At 37.2% G+C, this 25931-nt stretch overlaps 1 protein-coding gene across 5 annotated transcripts in view; it reads right to left on the bottom strand.

Moving 5' to 3' along the window:
- Nucleotides 1-25931, bottom strand: part of Utrn (utrophin) — a 514146-nt gene that overhangs the window by 312127 nt on the left and 176088 nt on the right. For all 5 annotated transcript variants that reach the window (XM_026397636.2, XM_026397635.2, XM_077801941.1 and 2 more), the window contains 11 exons: nucleotides 22942-23055; nucleotides 21899-22054; nucleotides 17948-18118; nucleotides 15878-16057; nucleotides 13634-13768; nucleotides 11972-12121; nucleotides 10878-11039; nucleotides 10291-10419; nucleotides 9406-9579; nucleotides 7437-7592; nucleotides 3288-3458 (listed from right to left, as the gene is read on the bottom strand). In XM_026397636.2, the coding sequence (XP_026253421.2) occupies nucleotides 3288-3458; nucleotides 7437-7592; nucleotides 9406-9579; nucleotides 10291-10419; nucleotides 10878-11039; nucleotides 11972-12121; nucleotides 13634-13768; nucleotides 15878-16057; nucleotides 17948-18118; nucleotides 21899-22054; nucleotides 22942-23055 (1698 nt within the window). The remainder of the gene's footprint in view (nucleotides 1-3287; nucleotides 3459-7436; nucleotides 7593-9405; nucleotides 9580-10290; nucleotides 10420-10877; nucleotides 11040-11971; nucleotides 12122-13633; nucleotides 13769-15877; nucleotides 16058-17947; nucleotides 18119-21898; nucleotides 22055-22941; nucleotides 23056-25931) is intronic.

Raw genomic sequence — 25931 nt, forward strand, 5'->3', positions numbered from 1 at the left:
GAGGATCCTGAGTTCAAAGCCAGTCTCAGCAGCTTAATGAGGCCCTAAGCAACATAGCAAGACCCTTTCTCAAAATTTAAAAAAAAATAAAAAAGGCCGGGGATGTGGCTTGATGGTTCAACTCTGGTACAAAACAAATAAATAAATAAAAGTAAAACTACATAGATAAGGAACTGAAACATTTTACAGGATCATCAGATCAGTGCAGCAGAAAACAAGGAAGCGCAACAGGTAAATAAGAAGAATGACTTTGGCATGTCATATCAGTAGAGAAAGATCACTCAATGAACAGTGCCAAGATCACTGGTTACCTATAAGAGCACTCTAGAGCCTTATCTCATCATGTACAACAAATAAACTCTGGAAGAATCAAAGCATTAAAGGTAAAAAGATGATAGTATAAAAGGGTTTGAAGAAACTATAAATATAGTATATAAACATAGTAAATATAATGTAAATCACATGACCTTGGAGTAAAGTTGGCCTTTCTAAATACTAAAGGCAGAAATAATGTTGAAAAGATGGATTCCATATGTTTAAAAGTACACACAACCATTTTTGTCTTAAAAACTTTTAAGGAAACTCCATGGGCAGCAATAGCTTTTTGCAGTCATATTCAACACACTAAGAATTAGTGATCTTAACAAAGAGCTTAAACTAAAATAGTAATCTGGGGATAGAAAAATGGCCAGAGTTACAGGAAAAGGGACATTTTTAAAGAGAGTTACAGGTGGCCTATAAACTTATAGAAAATATTCTAACTCAATAGCAACAACAACAAAAAAAGATGTTTGCCTACTGTGATCAAAGTTGTAATTAAAGCAAGCAAATACAAATTCTCATTCATAGGTGGGACATATAACATTTCCAAAGGGCAATTTCTTAATGTGCTTAAGGCTTTAGGATAGATATGTCCTTTGAACCAATAATTTTAGGGCAAAATACCTATCCACATATGAATGTTAGCTATGATTTAGCCATGAGAATATTCATCATAGTGTTACTTACAATAGTGAAAAATAGTACTTATTTCAGTAGGACAAAAAATTAATGAGATACTATGCATATCTCTAACATGTAATACAACCGTTACAGGTGAAGGAAAATGTTGAAGATATGAATTTTTAAAAGAAAGTCATGAAACACTAGATATGATATAGTTGCTTTTTAAACAATATAACTATGCCTGTGTGTGTCAATATGTACCTGGAAACACACACACACACACACACACACACACACACACAGGAGGGGAGTGTTTGAGTATAGGTGATTTGGCTTCTGTTTTGTTTTTTTTTTTTCCATATCACACTGTGCAAATTTCATTCAATTAGCTTATACTGCTCCATTTCTCACAATTATAATTAGCTACAGGCAACTACAGTCAGAAAATATTAAATGGAGAATTCAAAAAATAGACAATTTAGGAGATATAAATGGTATGCTGTTCTGAGTAGCATGTAGAAATTTCCTGTTATCCTGCTCCTTCCTGCCTGGGATGTCCGGTGGGGTCACAATGTACACCCTCCTCATCTAGAAGTCACTTTGCAGCCCTCTCCTTGATTAGATGCACAGTTGCTAAGTCGCAGGGCTTGTGTTCCAGGAACTTTTATTTTACTTCCTAATGGGCTCAAGTGCTAGTTGTGATCCCAACAATGCAGAAAGCCAAGGGACACTGTAACATGAGGGCCTAAAGGAAAATGGTACCAACTGTCAACTTCACAAAGAAAGAAAAGCATCATGTGCATCAAGTGGTAGGGCCCATGTTAAGGATGAATTTTCTCTATGAAATTGTGAAAAGGAAAAGAAAATTATGCTTGTTTTGCTGTCTCACCTCAAACTGCACAAGTTATAGCTCCAGTACACAGTGAGAGGTCAGTTAAGATGGAAAGGCATTGAATTCGTATGTATGAATATAGGAAAAAGCACAATAACACAGACCACGGTATTATCTGCAGTTTGGGGCATTAACTGGGGATCATGAAATATATAGATAGCAGGAACTGATGTACAAAAATTATGTTGCTAATAAGAAAATAATGTTTTTTGTTTTGATTTGGTTTAGTTTGGTTTGGTACTAGGGATTGAACCCAGGGGCACCTAACAGCTGAGCCACATCCTCAGCCCTTTTTGTTTTTTTTTTTTTTTTTTTTTTTTTTTTTGAGACAGGGTCTCACTAAGTTGCTTAGGGCCTCCCTATATTGCTGAGGCTAGCTTTGAACTTGTGATCCTCCTATCTCAGCCTCCTGAGCTGCTGGGATTACAAGCTTGCACCACTGTGCTCAGTGAAAATAATGGTTTTTACGGTAGACTGTACAAAGAAGACATTTCCTTGAAGAACTTGAATTTAACAAAAGCCTTTGCTTTGCATTCACCCATGCAACACCGATGCCTTGCAACATCCCTCATTCCCTCATACGTCCCTTTCTTTACCCCTTTCACTTACAAAACTTATGGCATAACCACACTTTTTGTAAGCTATTTTCCACACTGTGAATACTCTTCTCAGAGCCTACTACTTCATTTTCTCTCAAGTGTCATCTCCACTGAGCATTTAAGGTAAACAGCAGCTGCGTGTCACCCAGCTACCTCCAGCCACCTTTGGGAAATGCCCACAGTGAACACCTACAGAGACTATCAACAGGGATACTCCAGGCTCTATAGCAACACCTGTTTCTGTATCCATTATATTTTTTTAGCACTCTTGCTAGTATATCTGCTTCTGTCTGTAAATAAGTTGACAGGGAACAGAGTTCCTTGGTAAAAGAACTGCTCTGTGATCCAATTGACTCTTCATGCACCTCTGAAAATTGGCAGATCAACTCTCTAGTCTCTGCAACTGCAAAATCACTCTAGGGCCAACGAAAAGTCTTTTGTTGGTTTTGTTAAAAAAAAAATCTCACTATTCTTGACATTAATTCGTTTATTATCAAAAGACTGGTTAAAATATTATTAAAAATTTAAAATCAGCACGATACTTTGTAAAGACTGAATATTGAATATTGAAACAATTATACTAATTTTGAAGGTGGTTTCAAGTATCACATAAACATAATACTTATAAAGGCCTTCATGATCCATATGAGTTCACTGCTTTGGGAATAAGATAAAAATATCTTCTTAAAATATTTATTTTTAAAATGTTCTTCCTGGGACAGAGAAATGGAAAAAAAACTAAAATAAAATAAAATAAAAGGCTATATTTAATATGAAATGGAAGAAAATAGTACCCACCAAGATTATCCCCTACAAGTGCCAAAGGTCACACTGAGGAGATATCAACTTACTTTAGCCCAGGAGATTTCCGTGTCCAAGTCAGCAAGCACACCTTCCGAAGTGGACTTCTGTACCAACTCCGCTTCAGTAGCAGAGAGCCATTCCGAGAGGCAGGCGGCCTCTTTCTTCATTTTCCGGGCCAGCTGAGACGCTCTTTCCAGGTCCTGCTTTCCCTCTGTCACCTGAACAGCAGAGACAAAGTGTGAGAGATTGAGTCTGAGGCAAGATTGAACATGAACAGGAACAAATCCAAATATCAATAAAAAGATCAAAACTGATTCATATTTAACCCCCAAGACACCTATCACCTTTCCCTCGAACATGTCAGAATCGTCCAATCTCGCATTTCTGCAAGAAGACAATCAATCTACTGAAGTGGCTGAAGGTCAGACAGCCTGGGGTTGTGATCTTAGCTCCTGACACTGGTAGAAGCACAGCCTTTAAAGTTTGTTATGAGGATGAAATGAGAACCATACATATGGGAAGGACTTGGCCCAGTCCTTGGAACAAAAGAATCAATAATCAAGCATGTATTATAATTTTGAACAAAAGATGGCAGAATCCGCTCAATGAAAAAACTCCATTTAAAAAGTGCATATATACTATATTATGAAAATTTGAGAGAGAAATAAGCACTATTTTCACAGTGGTATATTTTACAATTAACAACATGATTTACAATACTATGCAACATAAACCTTATTATTATTTTGTTCTTCTTGTTTTGGTTTGGTTTGGTTTGGTTTTTGTACCAGGGATTAAACCAATGGATGCCACATCCCCAGCCTTTTTTAATTTTTATTTAGAGACAGGGTCTCACTAAGTGGCTTAGGGCCTTACTAAGTTGCTGATGCTGACTTGGAATTCATGATCCTCCTGCCTCAGCCTCCCCAGTCACTGGGATTACAAGCAAGCAGCACCATGTTCGGCTTGTTCTTCTTGTTGTTGATAGAAAGCAAAACATTCACCCACTTCTTAATACAACTTCTGTTTGTGCTAAGGAATCCGATATGTGTCATGCAATAAAATCCATCACAGCTCTGGGACAGTCACTATTCTCTCTACTTTACAGATAAGGAAAATGAAGCTTAAGAAGATTAAGACCAAGACAGAGTCAGCACAGCCACTGAACTGAGCTGGGTCAAACCCATCACATTCCATGACAGTATCCCCAAACCAAGGACAGTAATTCACAATCTACAGCTGAGAAGACACCCCCTTAAAGGACATAACAGCATAATCCATAAAGTGATTTCTTATTTTGATGAGTACATATGTACACATAATAAAATCTAAATAGTACAGGAATATGTCATATATGAGATGAGATTTCTTAGATGACATAAAAGCCAAAATTTTGTTAATAAATAACAAGGGAGTATATTTGGTTCTTCTCTCCACCACCCCCCCCCCCATTTTCAATTTCACTTTTTCATACCTCAAGGATTTATTGCTATTAAATTCCTTCTAAAAAAGTGTTTTCCCCCACAGAGTTCAATTAAAATTTTAGACTCTTATAGCATCTCAATACAGACTTTAGAAACAAACACTTGACTTATATTAAAAAGATATTATGTATTCAAAAGATACTTATCTGATTTTGGCATGCCCAGACAGCTCTACAACCATTATAAAACTTAATGCCACCAAAGATTTGCATATACCAGGATGAAAATCATTTACAGTTCAACGTATAACAATTTATACTTTTTTCAGTCGAATCAATACATTTTAAGATGTTCTGCATATTGAATTAGGCCATTTCAAGTTGTAAATCTTTTACTTAGCCATGTATCCCTTCTCCCTCATGGATATGCAATGACTTCTTCTCAGTGGACTGGTTTACATCAGCTCTTAAACATACTCATTGCTCACACTTAAAAGAAAAAATTTAAAAAGCCCCTTGTTGACCCCTCCTTCCCTACGGACCTTCGTCTCTTCTACTTTTCCCATACAAATCCTCAAAAACATTTTCTTACAGTACCGGTTTCCGTGCCTCACTTACCACACATATCTCAAGCCAGGCTATTTGGCTTCTACCATCACCACTCACTCTACCATCACGTCTCACAAGAAAGACCATAACAAGGACTTTCTCCATGCTCTCTATGCACTTCTTCCTACCTCTCTCCAATTCAGTCTCCAAAGTGCAGTGAATGACTTTTTAAAAAATACATTTCTGGACCAGTCATCTACTGCCTAACAACCCTGCACAACTGCTTGTTAATCTTAAAACAGAGATTAAAATCTTTAATACAAACTTGGTGACACCAGCAGGGTCTGGTCTCATCCTATCTCCCTGACACCATGTTCTCCACACGGGTGTTCTCTCTCTCTAGCCATACCTTCTCCTGCCACAGGGCTTTTATACATGCTATTCCATGAGCCTCAGGAGCCCCTCCTCTAGTTTCACCCAGGATACTCCTACCCATCTTTCAGGTCTTAGCTAATGTATCATTTCAGTTATGGTTTAGACAGAAGATATCCTCCCCGAAAAGCTCATGGTGTGAGATATAAGAATTTTCAGAAATCAAAAGATTGGATTATAAAAGGATTAATTCACTGATATGGATTAATTTGGCAATAACTGTAGGCAGGTACGATGTGGCTAGAAAAAGTTAAGTCACTGGGGGTGGGGGGTACCTTTGTCCTTGAAGAGCAAATTGTTTTCTCCTTCTCCCTCTCCTTCTTAGTTGCCATGTCCTGAGCCACTTCCCTCCACCACATCTCTCCACCATGGTGGTCTGCCTCACCTCGGGCCCAGGGCTATAAAGTTGGGCAACCATGAACTGAACCTCTGAAACTGTGAGTCAAAATAATCTTTTCTTTCTAGAAGTTGTTCTCAGGTCTTTTGGTCTCAGCAATACAAAGGCTACTAAAACAACACCCTCAGGAAGCTTTCCTAACCAAAGACTGGACCAAATCATTATCCATGTCACACACATCCCTTCAGAACACTGCAGAGTGACATTCTGTAACTACTCCACATAACTGCTTGATTGACAGTTTCCTCTTTCACGACCCTCAACTCCCCAGACGAAATATATATATATATATATATATATATATATATATATGTTTTTGCTTACCACTGTATCCCTACTACCTATATACACAGTGAAGTCTAAATTATTTTGAATAAGAAAATTAGTAAATGCCAAAACCTAATTAATGCTAAATTAGAGAATTAGTATAGAAACCAGCAAATCCATTCTCATCCTTATAATACCCAAGCCAATGAGAAACTCCAAGACATGGGTTCCAGATGCACAATATATATCACACCAACAACCTGATCTTGCAGAAATGAAGTCAAAACCACTTAGAAAAAGTATAGACTGTTTATTCTTCTTGGTTTTAAGTTGATAACAAAATTTGAGTTATTTTTCTCTGGGCTTATGCAGAAACTTCAATATTACTTAAAGCAGAAATTGTTAATATTTACTAATGGAAAAAGGATCCAAAACTTAGCCCAACGGTTTTTCAACATTGCCAAGGTTTCACTTCTACATGTTCCTTTGCTCTCCTGTCTCAGGGCCGAGATTCTCAATGAGAAAGGACAATAAGCCCACAGTATTCACTCAGTCCATCACAGTAAATGGCCCAACAACTTCCACATGGAGTCACTAAAATGCCCAAATTATGGAAGTTTCTTGGCAGAATTTTAAATCCTGGTAGATTAATATGAACGTCCTGTCACTTAATATTTACTAGCTGATATTTTACCATTCCTCAATACACTATTCAATTTAGAAATACCAAGACCAATAACTCGAGTTTACATAGTGACTATTGTTGGTGGAATTTCCTTAGAATAATATACGAATGTCAGTAGACATTGAAAGTATAAATATTAATTTGGGTTAAACATTAAAAATAAATTCCCAATTCTCTATTAATCATCACAATATTAACAGAAACATTTAAAGAAATACAGCAAAAATTCCTGGAACATGTATAAATGCCATAAATTTCAAACATGCATTTTGCAAGAACGTGAAATTTTAAAATATATGAAAGAAGTGGGGGTGTAACTCAATGATCAAGCGTGTGCTTAGCATGCACAAGGTCCCAAGGTTCAATTCCCATAATGAAAAAATAAAATAATGAATAAAATCATATGAGAGAGAGAAAGTAAGCTGTAACATTGCTCTCCTTACCTGAGCACCCAGGTCATTGTACAAGACCTTCAAAGAGGTCAGTTGCTCATCCATCCCTTTAGGGTTGTCCGTTTGCTGCTTCTGGACAATGTGTCTCCCTGTTTTGATTACAGTCTCCACTTCAAGTTTAACTTCACTCAAAGTTTTATAGAGTTTCTTAAAAAACAAGAATGAAAAGTTTCACATTGTAATTAAAATTTGCCAACTGGGATCATTTCAGAATGCAGCTTACACAGATTGACAGCTAAGAACTAATGATGGAGGTCAAAGGGCATTTGCTTTCTCAAATGGAGTTCAAAGGTGGAGTCAAATTAAATCAAGGTTGTAATAACTTTTTCAAATCAGATAAGAAAGTAAACTAATAGAGGTTATGCTGGTTTGAAAGAAATTCAGACGTGTTTTAAATGTTGATGAAAGTACTTAATAATATAATATGGATATTTTTTTCTATATAATGTGGAGAAAATATTAGCTTAAATGTCTATCATGTATAAAGTTACATTTGAGGGCTGGGGGTTAGCTCACTGGTAGTACATGTGCTTAGCATGCATGAGGCCCTGTGTTTGAATCCAGGACCACAGAATAAACTCAGGGTTTCACATATGGAGGGTAAGCACTCTACCATTGAGCTATATCCTGAGTCTCCCCAAAAAAATTTCATTTTAAAAAAAGCCCTAAATGCTAAGACCAGAAAAAGCCATCACTAGCTATTTCTGGCTGATTCAACTTGGAATTTATAACATTTATGTGTTTCCATTCTCTGAAATAGTAAGCCTACCACAATGAGCAGGTACTACTTAGGTATTGAAGACATATAAATCTTCATCTGTCGAGATGAATATGACTACATGCAATCGGAGCATAGGTCAAATTCAGAGCAATTCTCACTGCAGTCATCTCAAACCCCAAAGCTCTGTCTGGGCAGCTTCACTTGACTCCATACATCATCCTCCTAACCTGAAACATCTCATAGGACACTGTCACCTAACAGAACAGTGAACCCACTTACATGACATCAAGGACTGTGCTTGCTTTGTTTGCCACTCTATCCTATTAAGTAAATAAATGCTTACATATATGCACAAGTAGATTATTTTTTTTTTCCTATTTGTGCACTCTTCCACTCAATTAAATGAAGCAGACATTTAGACACTGCAGTTTGAAAAAGCACAAAGATCCTTCCCTGGTTTCACATATCTGATGAGTGTTAACTTGTCTTTTTATAATTCCCAAGAAGAACACTAAATCTAAGATCCCGTCCTCCTCACCTCATTATTTTAAAATTTCTGTTGAGTTTTAAAGTTCAAGACTGAAATAGTAATAAGGCCTTATACATCATTTCTTCTTTTCAATCTTAGGTTTAAATTCTGATTGAAACTTTTATTTTCCTAGCAAATAAATTTTTTCATATTATAATGTTCCTGACATCCATTCTAAGAATTAATTTTTCTTCCATATTTTAGTCTTCAGCTTTATAAAACTTAGTAGTTAACACTGCACTTTCCTTGGAAGAGATTTTTTTTTAATGTGTTAATATTCCTGACATCCATTCTGTGTATGGTTCTTCTAGTTAACTCAGAATTATCCTTGAAAATTTAGCTTACCAGTCACATTCTTCTGACACCTTTCCTAACTTCATACTGGGATCTTGTTGTATGATATATGTTTCTAATTATACAATATGTAATACCATATTTTAAAAGCTAGAATAAATTTGCAATACATGCTAGTTTATTCTAGTTACTGTAACTCATGTCACAATGATCATTGACTTTACTCTCTCTTATGTCTCTTACCTTTTAAAATTCCCTTGGAAGGAAAGACCACATTTCATATTTTTTAATGTGTTTTCCATGATTCCCTCCCTGTGTTTAGCAAACTCTGTACTAACGACCATATGCAGAAGTACTATCCTGAGTCATATCATCTGCCTGAAAGCCCACCAACATGTGGCTCCCCAACAAGTTACCATGCACTTGTCCAGGTGGGTCTGGATGACCTCAGGGTCTACATCCTTCACATCCAGAACATGAAGCTCAGCTTTCACACCATCCAACACACGCTTACAGTCCAGCATGCGCTGCTCAAAGTTAGCAGGCTTCTGGAAAAGCTGGAATTTGGTAGACACCTCTCGAAGTTTCCTCTGTTTGCAGAAATGAAAGTGATAAGCAATTCGTATCAGAGTGACAATCTCTCTCACCAAAAAGATATCAGTATAAGACATACTGCTAAAAAGCTATAAAATAAAACACGAATAAAAACATTCAGTATGATGGCAAAAAGAAGAAGATATCTTAAAGGAAATCTTAAAGGAATCACATGATTGTGTAACCTGCACAGTGTCATAAATCTGTGTCTTCATCTCAGAAATAATAAATGTGGATAATGCTGGTCTCACTAGAACTAAAATTTCATTAATTTTCTCACCTGTTAAAAAAAAAACCATCATTCGGGTACCCAGAACTCAAATGCCCTTCAACCCAAGTTCAGAGTGAAAATCCATGTCACATGGACCATTAAGAAACGTAAGTGATACTGCATCCCATAAGCCCTCAGCCTGCCCAGTACATCAGCCACGCCAGTACTGACAGGGGCTTGTACTGAAACAACAGTCTATAAAGCTAACTTCTAAAGCTAGCTCACTTGCTCTCTTCTCAACTATAAAAATCAGATTCAGTATTTTTCTACCCATGCACCAATTTGCTCCTGGGATGCAATGGGATTCAATATATCACTTCCATTCCACAGTCTTACATCATAAACAATACCAAAGACACCTAGGAATCAACTCTTTCTCTTTTTCTTTTTACGCTGTCATTTTGAAAAGGAAAAGGAAGCGCCTTGCCCTATTTACCTGTAGCATGTCCATCTGATTTCCTCCTCTAGCAGATCTGCCTTCTGGGGAGGTTGGGGGCTGGGAACGCTGATTCTTTCTCAACTCTTCTAGAGTGAGCTCATGGGCTGAGATCTCTGCTTGAATTTTCTACCAAGAGATTAGAAAGAGGAGAGAACAGGGTTGGTTTGTTTGTTTGTTTTAAGTATAAAAAGAAATAATTCAAAAACCCCATATAGTTGTGCAATATATAATACCATATTTTAAAAGTAAGAATAAATTTGTAATATATCTAAGAATAATGTGGACCACATCTGCAGCATGTTACGCACATGCCAAAGTCTTTGCCTCTGTCAATTCCAATGTTCACAACTTATTTATAAAGAAGACATTGCCCCAACCTCATAGAGTTTGAAAACCATAGTTTAAATGTGTTGCTCATTGACCAGTCTCACAGGGAGCAAGAGAACACCAAAATCCAGGAGCCACCTGATGAGTACAGTGACCCTCTCTCCTCAACTCTAGCTGCAGGAGTTCACTGGCAGCTGAGGAGGAGGCTACATTAGCTCTTCTTTATAACTCTAAAGCCCTCAAGCCCATGGCAATACCTGAGCTTCCTGAGGAACTTGGAAGGCGTCTATCCTGTCAGTCAAATACGTGGTGAGCTGTTTATCCAGCTCCCCCAAACTCTCCTGCAACACTTGAAGCATGTGGTCAGTTTCCCGCAGGACCTGGAGTTGCTTTTCCAAAGAAATCTGCTTGCTCTCCGCCTACACAGAGGAGAAATTTAATCATTAGCACAAATATAAATTGCTGAGTATACACTCCAGCCTCAAAGCACTAGTACAAGACTTTGGCCTTTCTTATAAATAAATAATAACTATCAATGAAAAGAGTGAAAATATCCATCTAGTATCTTACGTACCTTATCCCAGAAGTAGAAATTATTAATTACTACTTTTCTCTGCATAAACTAACAAAATACAAAAATGGAAAGGTTTCCTATAGAACACAATAAAATAAATGTTATTTACTATAAATTTAGAGTATTCTTAGGAATCGCCAATGTTTATCACGAAAAATATAAAATATAACATGAATGTGAATCAATAGTGCAAACATCTGAATCTCGGTTTTTCAAAATCTAAAACAAATTCCAAAGATGCACATGGGTCTAACCACTATTTGCTGCCCTTTGGGGTTAAGTTTGATGCTATTCATGGACTAAAAAAAAACAGTTTATTTAGTACATGTTTGAAAACATCTAATACCCACCCAGCATTTCTAAAAAAACCAGTGTCCTTTCTTTAATTATTGATATGAACATAAACACTCAGATTTAACTTGGATATGAACCAAGAGATTAGGGCTTTTCAACAGCTTATGTCAAATTCTGATGGCCCTAATTTTTATGCTATCATGTGATTCTTAAGGGAAATTAAATGGTTCACAAACAGAAATAACCTCAAAGATAATTAGTTTTTAAACATCAGGTTCAGCTTGCCTTATAAACATGAGGTCTCTTCTTCTCTATCTAAAGTTCTGAATACCAACTTTAACCAACATTAAAGTTTTAATCAGCATTAACCAACTTTAGATGTTGTTAACTTTAATCAAAAACTAACACTCCATCAGATGGAGCTTGGGGGTCAGCCCTGTATCATAAACACTCCATCATACACATTCATGTCCTGATTCTTACCAGGTGACTCAGATCTTCATAGCGGCTGTTAAAAGCCTCCAGTTTCTCACTGATGATGTCATCTAGGATCCCCCCATCAATCAGAGTCTGGCCAAGTTCCCGAATCTGGGTGCGATTATCTGCTGGGTGGCGCAAAACAGATTCCAGAGACTGGACCAGGGACACAGAAAGAAATATTTACTAGGGCAAAATAGATCAAAGATCCTAACACTATGCCATTTAAATATATATAATGTGTAGAAATCTACCTAAGGAATCATACCAGAAGTTAAGTAAACAAGTAATGAAAAAAATTATACATCATGGTATTAATAAGTTAATAAAACTAAGAAATCAGCATGAATAAGAGATAATTATACAATTGCATAAAAAATAATTTCAAAAATTATTCATTATATAGAAATTCCCATAATATATGAAGCTTGGAAGCAGAAGCAGTACCTTACCAACAACATTATCTGAACTGTAAATAATTATGTTACTAAAAAAATAGGACTCATGTACCTATAAGATATACTAAACACTGTTTGATATACACACTTTTATTTACATAAATCTAATTAACCATGAGTTAAATATTATTCCCATTTTGCAGACTGGGAAATTGAAGCTCAGAGAGATGAACTAGTCTATATACACCCAACTAATAAAAAGAAGAGCTGAGATTCCAACTTACTCCTAAGCTATTATGACCCAGTGCATCAGTACATGTTCATAAAAATAATAATTAGGAAGAAGTATACAAAGTATGTAAGTGTTTACTTTAAAGTTTGCTTTTTACTTTTTTCTATTTTCCAAGCTTCTAGAATATACGTTTACTTTCAGATTAGGAAAACGGGTTTTCTTAAAGTAAGCTTTCCATTATTGTTCATTCTCTCAATTCCTCACTCTGCTGTATTTGAGAAATGACAGTTTCTCTCTAGCAAGGCATCCATCTCCTGGAATGTAGGTCCCACAGTTCACTTATTTCTGACCTTCAATCCAATCATCCATTCAGTGCCCACAGAGCACCTCTAACGTTTAAAAGCATATCCACCCATCTCTCCTTTTTTTTTTTCTTAAGTGAACCTAACCTTGTTGAATTACAATTCCTTTAAGAAACGGTAATGAAGGTATCCTGTGTCTCACACTGCACTGTAACTGAAAAACACAAAGAATCGGGAGCACTTGTTGGTCCCCAGGAGCTGGAAGACGAGCCTTAAAAGACCAGCTCTGATGAGGAGACCCCCAGTGTCCACTACTGCCCACACCAGTCTCTAACTTGCAACATCTGGAGAGGATGGACCAGAAACGGCTGTAAACACAGTCATTGCTGTGCTTAGTGAATAAATATAACTAGTTAGCAGCTGTCCTAATGACATTCAGAGTTTTGTCCAGGGATAGGGAAAATGAACTGGAAACCCACTAGAGAGCTGGCTTTACCATCTAGAAGGCGCTAAGTGCCACACAGCTAACCACCTCAGAGGCTTATGCCATAAGGTCCCGTTCCGCTAAACCAGCATGACTGCAAAAACATGGCAGGCGACTGAGGACAATGAATCCCAGGGAAAAGCACTGAGGAGGCAAACCCATGGGCCATGTAAAGCCCTGTGCTCCTCATATTGATAAAAGTTTGTTCTCCTGGCAACAGACAAAAACACCACCCAGAACACTGGCTCCCACCTCTAGGGCTTCATTGACTGTATCCGTCCTCTCTGGCAACGCCTCTGTGCTCTTCACCCGCTCCTCCAAAGTGTTCAACCAGGTGGTTTCAAGATCCAAGTAGTGAAGCAGTTCAATCCAGCAAGACCACACCTCCTAGAGCACGCAAAGAAAAGGTTTCAATTGTCCAGAAACCACATCATATGTTGTATCTCTAGTGTTGCACATTCTCCTCAATCAATAATAACTTCATCTAAAGATAAGTAGGTGTGGGAATTTGAAACTGATGAAGTTGGAATTCCCAATAAGTGCAAGAAAATTGAATTTGTCAATAAATTATATTAGACCAATAAAGGGGGGGGGGACAAGGAGAACTGAGATAGAGACTGCCCCACTATTTACATTAAAATACATTCCAAGGATCTAATGTCAAAAATAAAACTATGTAATAGAATTAAAAAAGAAACAATATTAGTTTTTTAAACAGAAGGTAAAGATCACTCATAACTGCAATATTTTAAATAATTTCACAGAAAATAAAAATCTCCTGGGGCACACTCAATTCCAACTCAGAGCTCACTGATATTAATAGTTTACTATGTTGCCTTTCCAACTGTGTTTTGATTCCTGAGGACAGGTCTATACAAGAAGAAAGCCACAGTTTTATTTTTGTTTTTATGGGTTTGTTTTTTGGTTTTTTGTTTTTGTTTTTTGTGGTGCTGGGGATTGAACCCAGGACCTTTTGTATGTGAGGCAAGCACTCTATCAATTGAGCTATATCCCTAGCATGAGAAAGGCACAGTTTAGCCAAAAAAGGAGCTATACTATCTTTACTGTGTTAGTTGCAATTACTCGTTCCCCAACTATAAGGTTTCTGGAGAACAGACTGTTGAGGAATGCATCCATTTATACAATTATATTCCTTTATTCCATATAAAAGAAACTTATCTGATGAAAGAATTTAGGAAAGTACTCAGATCTGAGCTTTCTGGGTCTGTTCTTTTTTAGATCTACTGACTAGGTGGAGGCACACTCTTCTCTGTGCTCTGGGTAAGGTCTGCTTACCAGAATAGGGGTCAGTAAGTATTCTGTAAAGAGCCAAACAGAAAATATTTTATTTTTAGGGGTTACATCCAGTCTCTATCACAGATTCTTCTTTGGCATGTGTAGGTGGGTAGGTAAGAGAGTTTGTGTGTTTTTTTCCAACCCTTCAGAAATATATAGAAATCACTCTTGGTTAACCAAGTGAACAAAACAAGCCACACATTAGATTTGAACCCTCAGTCATAATTTGCTGACCCTTGGCTTAGAGAAAAAGGAAAAAGAGGTTTCTAGTCCCCCAAATTTCTATAAGCAACAGATAGAGAAAACTATTTATATTCAAGTTCAATCTCCTTTCTTACGGGAAAGAGAGGACAGTGGAGAGATCCCTCCCAAGGACAGAACTGAGCCCTGATCAAGCTGCTTCCTTACTGGCTGGTCTCAATTATGCATATTTACTTCAGCACAAATAGAATCAGAACAATCAAGTAGCAAGTGAATTTCTTAAAACACTCCTTTGACCTTTTTTTTTTTAATTTACCATTATAGGATTTAACATGATATAATCATTTGTTCTAGGTTGAACTGAATTTATTGTTATAAATTAAAATGCTTCTTAAATCTCTCAACGAGACTCTAATGAAAAAAAAATCTTTCTACAAGATATAACAAAAATCTTATAAAAACAAACAAGCAAAATCTTAATTTTATTAAATAATCACATAGTATCATCTACATCTCTAATCTAATGGCAAAAAAAAGGTATTTTATCTAAGGTTCAGCAAAATACCAACATTTTGTTTTGTTTTGATGCCAGTGTTTTTAAAGTCTTTTTTCCTTCGGGTAACCCTCTTAACTTTAGACACTCAGAATAAGAAACTTCTGTTCATGGGAGATGTCTACAGTACATTGTGGAACTGGGTGACTGGAACAGACCCTGTGAATCATCTGTGCATGAAAATCTTGATGCACATGTGAAAAAATTCAGGATAAAGATATTAAAGGACTTGCTAAAGAACTTTCTGATAACTGGAGACAGAACTTGGTTTCCTCTTTTTAATCTCTCATTTTTAATCAACCTATTCCCTTAAAACCTTTTTCATTTTGATCCAATATATGGGAGAGGGATGGATGCTTTTTATTAACCAAGATATGGAAATTATCAATACATTAAAGAGTTTGGATCTGAGAAATGTTTCACTGAAAAAAACATATGTATCATACCTCTAGTGTGTGACACTTTCCTCGGATTCTATTACAGAGAAGTTGATAATTCTCCAGCACCACGTTCAGCTCAGACGTCAGTTCCTGGCCACCAGAGGGCACCTTGGCAGCTAATAATTTGATGTTGTCCTTGAGAATCTTCACTCTCACCTCCTTCTGCAACACATCCTCTTTGGCTCTCTGTTCCAAGAAAGGATGAACTTGAAAAATGTCTCCCTATATCCATAACTACTTTCTTTTATTTAAAAAAATGAAACAAAAATTAAAGTATTTTACATGATTCCAACAGCCTACCTGGAATATTATCTAGGTAATCACTACCTTGAGTGCTTCTAAAGTAAGGATGCAGAGTAAATTTTATACAGTGAGGCAAACAGCCCCAACAAAGTTTTATTTAATAACATCCAAGTTATCCTACATTGTTTACCAACACGGAATATTTTCAAATTATGGCTCTGAGATAACAATGTAAGTGATTTCATTTAAACTAACCACTTAAGGTCTGAGCATACCGGATAGAAATAGTGAATCTACACCAAAAAATTGAGTGGCACCTTGGCAGAGGCAACCTTTAAAAAGTCCTACAAATAAATGAAGCAATGTTTTTTCCTCCTAGAACATAGGTACATCTATTCTCCTGATAATGAACAGCAGTTCAAAGATGATAAAGTTACACTGGGACAATCTGATCCCAAAATAGCTGCTTCCTGACTCTCCCTCCGTGCTCCAGACGAATCATCTCACAGTCAAGAAAATAGCCTTGTCTTTCCATTCTGCTTTCTTTTGTGTTAATGGTTTTTAAGATTCCCAAGGCTGGGACAGGGGTGGTCATTAAAGACAGGGACTTTTAAATCCTTAATGGCTGTTTGGAAGAACAAAAATAGATTGTTACCCAGTAGGATTTTAATCTCATTTTTCTCAGCCCTCATCTAGAGTGACTTACAAAAGGTCAAAGAACTATACAGTCAATAATATCAAAGAAGTGACTAAATGAGACACTTTAAAATATCTTATATACTAAAATTGTAAAAATCTTTCAAAAAGAACTACACCAAAAATATTTCAGTGATAGTGTTCTAGCTTAAATAGTAGTCTCTTGTCCTAGAAACATTGGCTCCTATACAGTTTGCATGAACATAATAGAGGCCCTTTTTTCAAAAACACCTGTATAGAGTTTTTTGCTTTAGTTATACTTTCAGGCAAGTTAATCTTATAGAAAAAAAAAAAACTTTAAGAGACTTCTACCTCCTTTAGCTTGAACACTCAAGGACAATTGAAGCAGTGTTAGAAGTTTGGGATGATGCCCAGTTCTTTTAATATATATATATATATATTAAATATATATATAAAGAGAGAGTTCAAGACTACTGACACAGGAATATAAGTTTACAGGAAATACATCCCGTGAATCCAACTGGTATCCTCACCTCTGACTCCCTCCTTCCCTCCTACTGCTCCTCTTACCTCTCTCGGGACATTCTGGTATCCACACATGCCCCAGGGACTGGAAGGAAGATCACTACCTTGTGAAATGACAATGACTTCCAACCAACTTCAGATGTCTCTCTTGTTCCTCATAAAACTAAACTCATCCTAAAAACCTTTTGAATTAGATCACAGGCTGCACACCATTATAATTAATACCACTGAAATGTGCACTTAAAAATAGTTAGAATGGCAAATTTTATGTTATATATATATTTACCACATTAAAAAATTATAATTCTTCCTCATACCCACTACCAGATGTTTTGGAGTGCCTCTCTGTGGCTGCTCATGGTCTCACCCTGAGACTGTCCCTGGGGCTCTCCTGGATTTAACTCATGGGTCAAGTTGAACCAGTGGATTCTTAGCCTCCTTTCCCCACTAAAATCATCATGGCTATCCGTCCTTATATACAAACATGTATGTATTTTCTTTTCTTTCTTTCTTTTTTTAAAAAAATTTAAATCCCAATGTGAAAGAGGAGGTGAACATCCAGTTCTTTACAGCTTGTTAGACTGGTTGGCTGGTGTTCAAGGAAGTAGAGGAGGTATGCAGCCTATGCACACACTGATTGCCTAGTCTCACCTTCATTTCTTCCACAGCACTCTCAAGTTCTTCTGGTGACTTGTATTCAAAATCCCTCTCCAGGTATTCCTCTTCAGCCTGGGTCATCCACTCCTGCATCTCCGCCAGGTCTTTCTTCAGGTTCACTGCTTTTTCCTGCCTTTCAGACAACCTATTTTTCTGAATAGCAATCTAGAAAGGAAAAGCCATTTCCCCAAATAAACAAATTTTAGTATATTCAATATCAAGTTCTAGTTTTTCATATTGGAAGACATATTGACAACTTCCTATAAGGAGTCTTATGTTTTAATATTCAGGCAAAACCTTTTCTGTATTTTGTGTAGATGCTGTGGAATAGCAATAATGAAAACAAGAGCATCACAGGGTTTCTCCATCAAACTGTGGATATTAACCTAATCTGGAAGTATCTATTATAATTTTGAAATTGGATAAATTTTGAGAGAGTAATCCCAGATGTAGGAATCTAATCTACAGCAATAAAAGCACATATGTCAAATAGACTTCTTGTAGCTCTGTTCATTATGAAAAGAAAACAATAAATAACAGAAGCAACCAAAATGATCCTTTTATGAACCCTATTAAGATTTCACTTTTAAAAAGCAGACACAGGCAGGTTATTAGTAATGATTTTCATAAAACACTGTTCTGTAAAATTTTGGTTTTGATAATCTACTATACCAGACACACACAAATGTTACATTAGAAAGAAGATAATTGCCTGAATCTGGTTCACCACCTGAGTTAAGTATTTCAGAGAAGTCTAGGAATATTTTCAGAGAGCTCCCCACCTATCCACAAATCCACTTCCACCGTGAGAAGACCTGTTTCAGAGCAGCAGTTCAACCCTCCCCTGACAACCCCAACCTCTTGCTCAAACTCAATTTCACAGTTTGACCACCTTGCCAAGACTTGCTTGGCTGCTAAGCTGACAGTAACCAAAGGCCACTTACAGAGCAGAATGGCATTCACAAGGGTAAAGGTTAAGTAAGAGTTAGCAGCTTTCCTGTCCCCTCCCTCCAAACAGGATCTCAGTCCTGAAAATAGACAGGGAGCTTTTATTCTACTGCCCCATGGCATTCTGAGAACCAGACTACTTCACAGAGCCGGGCTATCATGCCTGCTAATCAGCAGCCCACCTGGTAAGCTCTTTGCAAAATTATTTTATGTGTGCATGTACATATGTACATAAATTCTCTTTGTTAACACTTTCCAAATAGTAGTCAGTTTTATCATTTTCAGGAATCTACAGAGAAATCAGAAAAATAATGACACTGTGGTGAGGTTTTTTTTGTTGTTGTTGTTTTGGGGTTTTTTTTTTTTAGAAAAAAACTCACAATTACATACTTTCTAATTTGGAACATTAATATATTCTTTCTTTCAATGATAACATGGATAGAATAGATGTGATAGACTGCACTTGTTTGTTGATTTGTTTTATACGCCTATCATTTCCCACTGAATGTCCAAAACATCTTCAACAGTTTTATCAGTCAATGAAATACAGCTGTCTGGATCTGATCTAAATAATTACACAATAACATGTAGTTCCTTCCTTGCTGAGGACACTTAAAATTTTTCCACAATTTATTCCCATACTTGGAATAAAAAACAATTCACAATGAGTGCTATGTTGTCATATGTAGATGGATGGATGGATGGATGGATGGTCCGACTGGATGGATGGACAGACGGATGGGCACATGTATGTTTCTCATTGCCACTTCTAAGCCATTTTCTCTATTTACTTTCTTAAAAACTCCAGCTCCTTCAAGCACATTCCATCTAATTATAGCACATATAGAGAAACACACATTGGCCAGCATATCAGGTGATGTTACAAAAAGATTATTTTCTTAAGTCTAATAACTCTATTGTGATTTTGGAGAAGAATGTCCTTATTCATGGGAGAAGCATACTCAAATATTTAAGGGTGGCCTGTCATGGTATTTTCAATTCCCTTTCAAAAGTATATTTTTAGAAAAAAGAAAACAGAAGAGAGAGAGAGAGAGAGAGAGAGAGAGAGAGAGAGTATACATGTAAATGTGAGAAACATGAACAACTGGAAAATCTCAGAATGGGTTTATGAGTGTTCTCTGCATCGTTATTTCAACTTCTCTTTAACAGTTGAACATGTTCAAAATAAGGAAGTTGGCTAAAACAATAGAAACAAAACAAAATGTTCAGTGATGCAAACATGGACTGCTTTTCCCTATAAACACTACCTACCCTCAGTTCTGAGAGTATCAGCAGAGTTGCCTTCCCCTGCGTAGCCACAGAGGAACCTCCACAGCCGCTCCTTCACTTCAGCTATGGATCTCATCCCCTCTCACACAGACTTCGATTCAGAAATTATCAATCTCTTTGTATCAATCAATTTCTCCTTCCAAGTGAAGCCATTCCCTTGGCAATCCTGCATTAGCTCTCATTATTTAAAACAGCAAAACCCTGTTTGAATCCCCCACCTTCAGCATCCACCTCTCTCCCCTTAAGAGAGAAATTTCTCAAACCCATTTTTTCTCAAGGTCATTAAAAGCAGCCATCTTTTCAAAACTAAAGCTTCATCTTTAGTTCTGGTGGCCTGAGCAGTCCTCAGCATGGGGCACGGAGACAAGCTTTCCTCTCCTGGCCCCTGGGAGTACTCATTCCCTGGGGTTACTTCTCTACATGTACCTGCCTTCTCAGCATCCCCTGATTCCCAGGTCACAAATGCTGAAAGTTCCATTTGCATGTCCAAAAGCATCTCAAACTTAATCCTTCACCTGCACCCACAGAAACTTCTCGTTGAATCTTGGTCACCACAGGAAAGAGCACCATAATTCATACAAAATGGAACCCCTGCAAAAATCCCATCCTTGACCATTTGTTTCTTTCTTCTATCACGCGTCCAATATTCTACAGGAGTCCCATCTCTATTTTCAAAATATAGTCCAATCCTAGAATTTCTCACGACCTCCACCACTATCTCCCAGTCCAAGGGGCCATCCTCTCTCTTCAGACTGCAGGAACCTCATGTGTATTCTCCCTGTTTCCATTTTTGCCTTCCCAGAGCAAATTATCCACACGAAAGCCAGACTGACCTCAAAAGATCAATCATATTGTCATTTCCCTGCTCAAAACCCACAAATTGGCTTGACATCACGCTTGAAGTAAACTCCAAAGTCCTTACTTTCATGACCATATCTAATCCATCTTCTGCCTACCTCTGACCTCAGATATTCCCATTTTCCGGCCCACTAACTCCTCTTACTCTAGTCCAGCTACACTGCCCTCATTCTTTATTGAATACACCAAGCTTATTCCCACCAGAGAGCTTTAAAACACACTGTTGCCCATGTCTGAATATTCCTGCCTGAGCCTCATATGGCCCCTCTTCAATTGTCCCAGTCTCAAAAAGTCCATTCTTGGCCACTCTACTTGACACAATCCCCATGACGCTAACTCCTGGTTATCTCCGCCTGATAGAATTCAGTATTTGCCTTATTAGAATGCTAGCTCTATAAGAGGAGAGTTTTTTCTCATTTATTGCCATATCCCCAGTGCCTGCAATGATGCCTACCAATAGATATCTAATTAATAAAATATTCATCAATAGCTGGTTAATAAATATTTGCTGAAAAAAATAAATGATTGATGGCTGTGACCATAGGATAACACACTCAAACGTTCTGGGGTTAAGGCAAATCTCATAAACGTGTGTAGAGCTAGATTTTGAATAAAAAGGGTCAAGGAGTAAGTCCTGGGTCAAATCGAATAATTGACACTCTCATTTAATTTAAAAAAAAGGTATAAAAACATATATATAAACACTCTCTTGCTCCAACTTGCCACTCAGGCTGTAGTTATTCTGTACCACTGTTTTTGAAACTAGATGGGTTATAAAATCTGTTTTATTGATGAAAAGAAACCACTGTCTCCACTTCCTAAAAACCATAGAAAGTAAGTTAACCTCACCTCCTTGGTCATTATCTCCAGTTGGGTTTGGTAGTCAACCAGTCTCGTCTGCACCCAAGTTTTCATTCCAGCAGCTGGACAGCTTCGAAGGTTAGCCTCTATTTCTTTCATGTTTTTCAGAGATGATTCAATTGTTTCTATTTCACTAACAAATGCCTGAAAACATAAAATAAGCCTGTGTTGAATTCATGCCTATATAAGTAGATGCCATAATTATAGTTTGCCTGGATTCCTGCAAATATTATAAGAACAGTCTGCAGGGAAGTCAGGATTTTTAACTGCTTAAGAAATACTGTGCCTAAAGAAATCCATTTCACCTGGAGACTTCATAGAGCCATCTGCTAAATTAGATTGGAAATACTTGACTCTCAGTGGGGAAGACAGCTTTTAATTAATTTAGAGAAAAGCCTGATGATTTCACAAAGTATAAATTGCAATGCAGTATTACCAGCAAATTTCATTTGTTAAGTATGTTTTCTTTAAAGCCTTGCCATGTGGCACAATAAGAGCAATGTACAATTGGTAATTACTACACAAAGACTGTCACTGTCAAATAAGACAGCAGCTCTTAGGAATCACAGTTGCTCTTGCTCTCTCTGTCCAAAATTCTATAATCATGACCAAAAGTAAAACTATGAATAATCTGTCATTCGTCTATTAGTTGTAAAGGCAAAAAAAGGGGGGAGGGAGGGTTGTGATAAAACGTATCTTATCTGGATTTAATGCATGTCTGATTCCTTTGTTGTTGTTGTTGTTGTTGTTAACTCCTGGTGATCTCCTGGTTATCCCCAGGGGTACACTACCACTGCACTACATCTCAAGTCCTTTTTATTTGGAGACAGGGTCTCACTAACTTGGGGAGGCTGACCTTGAACTTGGGATCCTCCTGCCTCAGCCTCCTAAACTGCTGGGATTACAGGTTTGTGTCACTGAACATTGCAGTACCATGTCACACTCTTGACAATTTTAATAATGGCAACAAATAATTAAAAGGAAAAAAGTGTTGTTTATTCCATCAGGTTCCCGAGAACAGCAAAACTCACCGAGCATTGGTCAAGCTGCCTCTGTAGACCCGCAGTGTCCCCTTGGGCAGCCTGCTCTTTCATCAAGAAGTCCTTCACGCCACCCATCCACTTCTCGATGACTTTAGAATCAGCCTAAATCAAACATAATACCAGAAAGGGATATTATACAGTGACACTGAACCCACTGCATCTCAAGATCTTTTGCAATTGGAAAAAAAGACAACTTTTCAAAATTTGATAGCTTCCTTTTCATTTTTTTTATTATTTTTTAAGCCTTCCAATTTTGAAATAATTGTTCTCTTCATTCTTGAGTAAAATCTTCAAGGTGAGAACTCAGTAATCATTCTAAAAATCTCCAGATTTTCCTATGACCTAAGCTGTTTTGCTTAAATGCAAGTAATAGCTATGAATAAAAATTCAAATTATACAAAAATGTTTTTTCCAGGTATAATCAGCTAAAAAAATATATATATTTGTTCTCATAGAACTTAGAACAAGTTAGTTGCTCAGAGCAGGAAAAAAACAACATAATGAAGGAAACACAAGAGTTTGTTCTTAGTTCTACAGCTGGATGGATGCCTTTTTATCTGAGCACCCAAAACAATCCACTGCCTTGTTCCAGACTTGCACCCAACATTTACTAAGCACACTGTGTTTCAGTTACTATGTATGGTTCCATGGGTTCGAAGACCAATAAGAAGGCAAAGGTTTTGCAGGAAAAAAAAAGAGAGAGACTTCAAAAAGGAGGTAACATTGGAACTGAACCTTAAAGAACGCAAAGTAATTCTAACTTTAGATCCAACACTAGAGTCATAGTCTTTTCTTCCCAAGCCCTCCCCACCACCCATTCCACATTGGTTGGTCTGCCCTGTTCATTTTTCTGGCATTGGGCTATTTATTTCCTTGTTCATTCCTGGAAGTGGGTATGAATTTCAAAACAGTGCATCATGTCTGAAGGCAGACAAATATCACCTTGTCTTTTCCTGGTCTTCTAGAGGTTAAGCATCCATGATGCCTGTAGGACCTGATACCTGGGGATTGCACTCACCGTTTTGACTAGTATGCTCTGGAAAGTACATCATTTTTTTGTGAAGGGGAAAGGAGAGTGGGGTACCAGAGATGGAAAACTCAGGGACACTCTACCATTGAGCCATATCCCCAACCCTAGTTTATACTTTATTTAGAGATAGGGTGTCACTGAGTGGCTGAGCACCTCGCTTTTGCTGAGGCTAACTTTGAACTCGTTCATGATCCTCCTGCCTCAGCCTCCTGAACCTCTGGGATTACAGGAGTAATGTAGGCAGGCACTTGGCCTACATCAATTGTTTTTGTTTAATGCCCTTAAAATATGCCACACATGGGCTGGGGATGTGGCTCAAGCAGTAGTGTGCTCGCCTGGCATGCGCAGGGCACTGGGTTCAATCCTCAGCACCACATAAGAAATAAAATAAAGATGTTGTGTCCACTGAAAACTAAAAAATAAATATTAAAAAATTCTCTCTCTCTCTCTCTCTCTCTCTTTCTCTTAAAAAAAATATGTCACACAGAACCAGCCATTCTGATCTTTATGAAGTTGGAATGAATCACAAGAAAGGAAATTAACATATAAATATTACACTCAAAAAATGCCACCTAAAATGTTTTTAATTTTGTCTCTTTTATTGTAGGATTGTTTTGGGTTTTCTTTGTTTTTTTATTTATTCATAGATACATTCACCACAATGTTATTATAAATTAATACTACATAATTAAATCAATACTATAACTAATATATGATAATATAATGTATTCCAACATTTATTGGAATGAATGAACTACCACTAAATATATTTGCTATGTTACATATTGCTTAATTTACTATTGTAATAATTTAGAACTTGATCGATGTAATATGAAACTCTGCCTTGTTACTTGGACAGTAACAGGTAAAAACAGAACGAGAAGCAAAAAATGATAATTTAAAGTTTTAATACTTCCACTTTCCTATCAGCTATTCCTCCTAGCTTTCTCTCATTTACTAATCAGATCAAATTTTTATTTTATTTTATTTTATTATTTTCCTGGTACTGGGATTGAACCTGGGGCACTTTACTATTGAGCCACATTCCCAGTCCTTTTTATATTTTATTTAGAGACAGGGTCTCACTAAATTGCTTAGGGCTCTCTAAATTGCTGAGGCTAGCTTTGAAATCGCAGTACCCCTCTCAGCCTCCAGAGCCTCTGGGATTACAGGTGTGTGTCACCGTGTCTGGCGAGATAGACTTTTTATACTGGTTTCATTGTTGTTGAATTTTAGGTTTTCCCAAGTGAAAAAATAACGCCAATGAGAGTGTTTATCTGAGCGTTCCCCATGAGGACAGCATGTCAATCGTTAACCAACCCACCTTAGGCTTCAAAAGATGGGACTCTACATACTATTAACATCTCAGAGGTTCTCAACCTTATTCTAATAAGGTTATAAGAGATTGTTCTTAATGCTTGGCTGAAATCAAGAATGAACATGATTTGAATCAACAAATAGGAAGCCTCTTCAAAGGGGAGGTTTTATCTCTGTGTATCTAATAATCTAGTATTCCTCCTCCAAACAAACAAAAAACTAAATGCAATGCTTGAAGGAGAAGAGTCTGGACAAGGCTTGGTAGGGGTGTCCTGCAAGACATTCTTTCCTAAGTACTTATTAGCTCTCTAGTTGGTCATTTATCTTACAGGTCTGCCAGGAACTGAAACTGTTGAGCTTACTTTAGGTGTTGAGCTTTTAGAAACTGATGTTCCCCCTTAATTAGGACATTTATTCATCTCCATTTTTCTGGTAATTTCTCACAAGATCATGCGGTGACCCTGAAATCCTGGGTAAAAATCTCACTGCTACTTGGGATGCAGATTTATGCACCGGGAGGAAGCTAAGTGGTTTTTCCATATGATTTTCAGCTCAGACGATTCCACACTCTCTAGATTCAAAGGCTGTTCTCAGATGGAGATGGGAAGCAAAGCGTGCTTATGTGGCCAGA

Source organism: Urocitellus parryii, chromosome 8 (genome assembly GCF_045843805.1).
Source record: "Urocitellus parryii isolate mUroPar1 chromosome 8, mUroPar1.hap1, whole genome shotgun sequence".
Taxonomy (NCBI): domain Eukaryota; kingdom Metazoa; phylum Chordata; class Mammalia; order Rodentia; family Sciuridae; genus Urocitellus; species Urocitellus parryii.